The 7,548-nt window shown below is 39.3% G+C and overlaps 1 protein-coding gene across 1 annotated transcript; it reads right to left on the bottom strand.

Annotated features, from left to right (window-relative positions):
- Positions 1–436: 436 nt before the first annotated feature.
- Positions 437–6,459, bottom strand: LOC100019559 (cyclin-L2-like). The gene is given in 4 exon segments (XM_056806280.1): positions 437–938; positions 940–1,068; positions 1,071–2,595; positions 6,383–6,459. Coding segments are annotated over 4 exon segments (1,827 nt in total). The 3' UTR covers positions 437–842.
- Positions 6,460–7,548: the final 1,089 nt, after the last annotated feature.

Genomic DNA, 7,548 nt, shown 5'->3' on the forward strand with positions numbered 1-7,548 from the left:
ATGCATATATATGAAACTTCTCTATTTATGAGCCAGTGTCCTGCACTCAGCATTGCACAGATAAAAATAGACTACTTTCAATACACAGATCTAAATACTTCACATTTTAAATCAGAATTCTCTACACAAGTTTTAAGTTGACAGAATTCAAGTTCCAAATTTTCAGTATAATAGCTTTCACTTGTATTAAACACATGTTTATTTACAATGTGGATGAAGTGTAAGGGTACCTAGTAAGGCCATATTACCATATTGTACTGTTAAACACTGCAAAATATATACACAAATACAACCTAATATAGGCAGAAGTTCTAAAAATCACTTTTCTTGGTTTAACGTAATTGAGTTTCTGTATGGGGGGACAGGAGAAGGGAGGACAGACAGCTTGTAGTTAGCACCAAGCTACACCAACAGTTTAATTAAATAAACATTTGAGCTTTCTTCCAGCTCCATTCAGAAGGGCTGTTCAGGTTGGGAGTGGAATAAGGAAGAGGCCCACTCTCAATTCCCTCAAGGGTTGTGGCTGTCCATCCATCTGTATCAGTACTAACACTTGCTATAGGGATAGACCCGCAGCTACCTTCCAAGGAAGGCCTGGATGCCCAACTAGACAGTTGTTGGGGGAACCAAGCTGTCTACCTGATTCTATCTTCAGTCTTATGACCATATCCATTAAATGACCATTTCCCTTTGAATTCATGCTTAACAAGTTGAGGAACAAATAAAGCAGAGATGATGGACATCAGACATCAACCCAGCCAGACTACAAGAAAGAAGGGAGCAGAGGTCCTGTCTGCATCCAAAGGGAGAAGGAAGCACAGCTGCTGATGACCCTCCAGGCCTCATCTCCTGTGCCTGCTGTGTCCAGGATGTTCTCCCTCATAGGGATGGCCAGTTCGCTCATAAGACTGAGAACGTTCCTGCCTCTCATCCCTGTTAGTAATGACTCTTCTTGTATTTCCCAGAATTATCTGAATGTTCCCTGGACTGACTTCTAGAACGTGAGGAGCTCCGGCTCTGAGACTTCTGAGGTTTCTGGACTGCATAATTATAGTCCTTTGATTTTTTTTGTAGGTCCTGATCTTGGAGCCCTTGTAAGAACCTCCATGGTTGGCCTGTCTTGGGGGAGAATCACTGCGATTCCGGGAGCAGCTCTGGGACTTTGAACCACTGGAAGTTGAACAGCTTTCACTTTTCCTCCTCTTAGGAGATGCTGATCTGGACTGTGATCTTGAGTAGCTCTGGTCCCGACTTCCGCTGCAGCTTCTACTTTCTCTGCCTTTTGGCAAGCCATTCACTGGACTGTTGGATTTGGCCCTCTTAGCACCCTCCTTTTTTCTTTTGGCATTCTTCATCGCTTGCACAGAAAGTGGAGAAGGTTTATTTCCTTTGCTTTCTTTGGGGGATTCTATTTTAGGAACAGGGGGAAAGCCCGATGTGTTGTCTGAAATAGGGGTCCCATCTGCAAGCAGACCTTTAGCTTGGGCTTTTGCCTCTTCTAGGGCATGCTTTTTCTTTTCAACTTCACTTTCCAAATATGTCAGATCGACCTTTTTCCCAGTATAGAGCAATAAAATTTTAAAGCATATTTCTTGTATCTCTTCCTCAGATGCTCCAAACAATAGAAACCAATGGGGACGATTAGGAAGAGGAATCTCTAATGTCCTAGCAGCAAGATAGATACACGCACAGGCAATGCTCTCTGGCTGGAACCTGACAAAGACATCTGTTCGGAGACTATCATTCATATAGTTCCATGAGGTCTGGACCAGGTGTTGATTACGCTCACATTCTAACACCTGAAGGTACATAACGATTATCTTATGAGGGTGCTTTACGTGGACACAGAACCCCAACTCCTTCAGAATTCTTCTCTCAGCCTTTATAATTTGGTTCTTCAAATCAACATAATCCTGATCCAAGAGCAGAGGTACAGGTTTCTTTTTCTCCCTCAAATGCCAAAGTCGATGAAACACATTAATTACGTCCCTTGTCCGTCTTGGAGCTCTTTCTATTTTGGAGGCCAGATGAACGCAGGCCATTGATATGTGTTCCATGGAATGCTTCACAAACGATTTGGTATAAAAGAACCGTTGAAACAACACCTGCCCTGTAGCCATGGCCACCTGTGGCAGGCGCAGTAGGATGCCGGCCGCCTGGATGAGCTCTCAACCCACGACGAGCAGACCCATCTCAGTGTCGGGGTCCAGACTGCTCGACACGGACGGCATAAAACGCAGCTTGTCATTGGGCAGCAGGCAGTTCTCCAGCGTGATGAGCACGCCTGAATACAGCCGGTCCCCAATCAACACGCCCGGGCCCGAGCCACCCGAGCACGCCGCCGCCCCGCCGGCCCCGCCACCCGAGCCGGCCGCTGACGCCGCTACAGCCGGGGCTCCCGTAGCTGCCGCCGCCACCATCTTGGGTCTTCGTGCTTCTTCGCTAGGAGACTTTTTTTTAAATCCCGGTGGGGAGCACGCAGGGGTGCCCTTTTCTTCAGCTCTTGAAGAGACTGACTCCAGGTTTGGCACTTGACAAGGAGCAATGTAGTATGGAGGTGACCATGCTGGGCTGAAAACTGGAACCTGATCATACCTTAAGTTAGAAAGGCTGAGACCCCCACTCTAAGCTCTATCAGTCTCTCTCTTGCTTTTGGATTTCTAGACATAGGCTGACAGGTTCTCAAAGCTGTCCTGGTGCCAGCTTATCTTGGCTCTTGATCTATGGGACAGGGTCTTAGCCAGCCAAATGAAGAATCAGTTCTATTCAGGCTGATACCTTTCAATCTCTCACTCCCTCTCATTCTCTCTCTGTGTCTCCGTCTCTCTATTTCTGATCTCTTTATCACTTTATCATTCTGTCTTTCTCTCTCTATCTCTCTGTCTGTCTCCCCCTCTTCCTCAGTCTCTCTCTGTCTCTGTCTCTCTCTTTCTCTTTTAATAAATGCTTATAACTGGCAATGAGAATTGAGAATCCAGGACACATTTTATTTATTATATATAGAATTATAGAAAAGAGAGGTCAATATGGGATAGATAGGAAGAATGTTGCAGAAAATCCCAAATTTACAGACTAAACAAAGAAATGAACACAGTAAGGGACATGGTAGATTCAAGAAATAATAAAGTTAGCTTGACTGGAGCAGACATTTCTTCATAGGAAACAGTGAGATCTAAAGCTACAGAAGTAAGAGGAAGGCTAGGTTATATAGGGCTTTTCTAAGCATAGAAGCTCAGTCTTGAAATGCTAGGGAATAGGAAGAGACTAATTTCTACAGTCTTGATAACAGTGCATTTCCAGAATGGTTAGGCTGTCATGTATATTTTGGAATGCACTAGAGTACAAAAGCACTGCAATTATGGATGAATGGCAGATTGTTGTAATAATCCAAATATGAGAAAATGAGAACTTGTAATGTTATAGGTAATGGGAATAGAGAAGAAAGGACAAATCTCAGAATACTTTAAAGGAATAAATTAAAGTACAACATGACTTAATTTGTGATATTGAAGGAATAAGTTCAAGGTTTTGTCCCTATTTCTAACATAACTTCTACCATTGCCAGAGGGACCAAAGTAGGAACTGGGATTTATTTTTGAACAAGCAATTGATTGACTATAAAAAGGAGATTCTTTTTCTTCTGTGGTTCTAAAGAAAACTTTAAAATCTAACTCCAAAAACATTTTGAGCGATGACAGCCATGGCCCCATGATTGGAGTATGTACTAATGACTCCATTTAAGAAGGTACTCAGCACAATCATCTCTGGATTTTCTATCCACTGCAGCACTTTCAACTTCTCCATCATGGCTTTGAAGGGTATCCTTCTGTCATCATCCTTTTTCAGCTTCCTTTTGTGTATTATATTGTCACTTGATTTTAAGGTATGTATCCCCAGTGCTTACTTAGCACAATCCCTGGAACATTGTAGGTACTTAGTGAATGTTTACTGTCTGATTGATTATGAACATAAAAGTGATAGAAGTAACTAATGAATCTATGGAAATAAAGATTATCAAATGAGAAAGAAGAGAAGAAGGATGAGGACTGAACTTTGGGGAGAATATACCAGTGTTAGTTGGAAGAAAAAGAAATAATTTTGGAGGAAAATTTGGCAAAGATTAGAAAGGAACAGAGATAGGGTGGTTATATAGATTTCAAAGCGAGGAAAAGTTTCTAAAATTTTGTAGGATAACCTAGTGACAGTAAAATGCTGGCAAGCAAATAAATGAAACAAGCTGTAGTACAAGGTGCACTAGATTTTTAGACAAAGTAAATTCAAATATGAGTTCAGGAATATACTTGGTCAAATCACTTATCTGGATCTGGATTTTGTCTTCAGTAAAAAGGGAGGTATATCAGAAATGTGCTGGACTAATGAGAAGTCTGATAAATTTTCAGTTTGAGCATTTATACCCAGAAGTATGCAAATTATACAAATTAGGATGTAAATTATTTCTTTGTTACTTGCTTTACTTAAGAAAGTGATGATGATATTTTGATACTGCATATTAAATTTAAAAGTATATTTTTAGAGTGCAGCACCACTCTTGGGAATGGGATATATAATGTCAACCAACTGCCAACAATAGTATTAGATAGTCCACTGCCTTCAGACATCATCCTGCAAAGCAACTCTTGTGAAGCCTGGTATCAGGTCCTGTGGGTTTTTCAACTAAAGCTATTGAAGATCCAGAAAAGAAAATTCTTTCCATCCAGTGGTCCAGCAATAGAAACTGATAGAGTTTTATCAGAACAATGGACATTAAAGAAGTGACATTAACTTATGCATTGCTTTTTCACCCAAGGTACTCTGGAACGTTTCTATCCTACTTGAAGCTGAAATATTCCTAATGTATGGTCTTAATAGAATTTGTGCTTCCTGAAATCAGGGGATCTCTTCCTTTTCTCTTTTTGAATTCAATACTTAGCACAATTCATATATAAAAAGTTCTTATAAAAAGTCTTGTTTATCTATTCATTACTCTAACCTCCCTTCCACCTTTAAAATTTACAAAATAAAAAATACTTACTTTGATGATTGAGAAATAGTCAGAATTGTCAGAATGAAAATCACACTGCTGTGATGCACAGGAACAAGTAACATTAGTTGATAGATGCAAGAAGTCAAGGCTGGTCTTAGAAGTTTCCAAGGCACAATTAGTGTGAGTCCTCTACAAAAGGGTCAGTGAAAGCTGTAGCCAAAAAATGAAAGGGAGAGGGAAATTTCTATTCTCCCCATTTCTATGTACAAGTTATGGCTATAAAGAATATTTTTAAAGAAAACAAACATGTCAGTATTTACACATTCAAATAAATGTTACTTATTAAAATTGTTATCATTGGATGTGGATGTCATTCCTCAAAGTGCTCTGGAATTTCTATTTCTAAAGTTGCTTTAGAATTGTCCTGTAACAAGCAATCCCATTTCTTGATAGTGAGGTCATTACTTTTTATTTTACCCCAAATCATATTTCCCAGTTGAATTACCTGTATGATAAAACAGATTTGGGTCTGAATAGACCTGTCTGTTTTATCAAAGAAAATTATTCTTCCAAGGGTGAAGATTTTCATCAATGCAGATATTTAAAGAATTGGACTCTGGTTTTGAACATAGTTTCAAAAGAGAATTTCTGAGAGTGCTTTGAGCAATGACAATGTCATTAGGTTCAATATGCAGATTTCTGAAGTGGTTACAATGAAAGTGATGGCTTTCATCTGGATATATGCACTCAGGTGAGTTTGTTTCTAGTCTTACATCAGACTGCCTTGGTTTAGCTAACAATAAAAGAATATAGGGGATGTGCAGATAATGTGCTAAGAGGAAAAGAGACAGGTGAATATCTTTAGATAGTAATAAGCTGAAAGGAATATAGTCCTGAGTGAGTTGATGAATTGAGAATCTCCACCTGATCACAGCCCTTGTCACTGACCCTTTGTTGCAGATTCTCAAACTTGAGACTGCCAGGGCCAAATGACCTAAGATTCTTTCATCTTCAGCTTTTTGTAGTTGAGCCTTAGAGAACAATCCAATCCTTACGGAAACATAAATTATACACAGGACTTTGAGTCTCTGGGTCAGTGGGAGTAAAGAGAATGTGAAGATCTTGGGATAAATCTCTCTTGCAGTCACTTACAGAAACTGTACCAAAAAAGTACTCTCATTGCTTTACTATCACATTATGTTTGTGGCCCAAAAGAACAGAAATTGCTTGTGGATAGGAACTTTGTTGTTGTTGTTGTTTTTGCTTCAGATTCCCTAGATAGCATGGTTCTTTATACATAGTAGATAGTTATTGATTGTTTCTTAAATTTCACAATTTCCCCTTCCAACTTACTGGATACCTAATTTGATTATAATTATAAGTGACAATAAGTCTGACCATATCTCACCCACCCTCTGCAGCTTAATGAGTTCAAGAAATTCATTATTAGTTCCAGGATCAAATACAAACTCCATTGCTCGGCCTTTTAAATTCATCATAAGCCCAACCCTTTCTACAATTCCAATCTTCCTGGCTTCCATTTTGTTTTATTTACTCCACATTCCAGAAACATTGGCTATTTGCATTTCTGCAGACATTTTTCCTCTATCTCCTATCTCTATGTCTTTTTAATCTCTTTTCCCCACACCTGGGATGTTCTATCCTTTCACCTCCATCTCTTTATTTCCCTGACTTCCTCAGCTTAAATTTAACCTTTTGTAGAAATCCTTTCCCTGTTTCTCCAGCCATTAATGCCTTTGCTTTTCACATTACTATCATCTACCCTTTATATATACTATAAGTACTTATTTGCATGTCATCTCTTCCCTTACAATATACTTTCCTTGAGGAGATGCATCACCCTTTGGTTTTTCTTTATATCCCTAGTGGTTAACATACTTTCTGGAACACTGCACTAAATAAATGCTTGTTACTTCAACTTAAGTTTATTAAATTCTATTATTTTATTACTTTAGTAATATTGTTTGACAGTCTAGAACTGAGATGGATTAGGTGAGAGGACCCAAGAAAACAATTCCTCTTTTTTACTCCCTAGATACCTATTGATCATTCTTTTCCAACTTAATGTCTCATTTAATTTGTTCAAGGATAATTGCAGTAAATTCCTACTTAAAAGAGCCCCAGGGCAAGTCCGAGACAGGTTCAAAGGGCTTACCAAATCTCATGATTTGAGGATAAGAACATAATAGAGAAATATTTGGAGAAGAACTGAAGAGAATAACAAAGCAGGTATGTGGGTTTCTAAAAGTAGGTGGCCTTTCTTTCTTCCGGCTAGTGGTATACTCTCTCCTCAACAGAAGCTACAACAAGTACCTCTTTAGTGTGCTAAAAACAACGGGGAAGTATAAAGGTCTTAAGTCATCAAAAACCCTCAACTTCTTTACATGTCTCATGCTTCCAGTTGTTCACTGTGTCCCTGCTGCTGAAATGCCTTTAGATCATATTGTATTTTCCTAGGAAACAAAAGTCAACAAAATGAATTACTTTACAAACTACATCATGGAGCCCAATTCTCAGCATATTCCTTGACTTCCAAGGGAGCT

Source organism: Monodelphis domestica, chromosome 7 (assembly GCF_027887165.1).
Source record: "Monodelphis domestica isolate mMonDom1 chromosome 7, mMonDom1.pri, whole genome shotgun sequence".
Classification (NCBI taxonomy): domain Eukaryota; kingdom Metazoa; phylum Chordata; class Mammalia; order Didelphimorphia; family Didelphidae; genus Monodelphis; species Monodelphis domestica.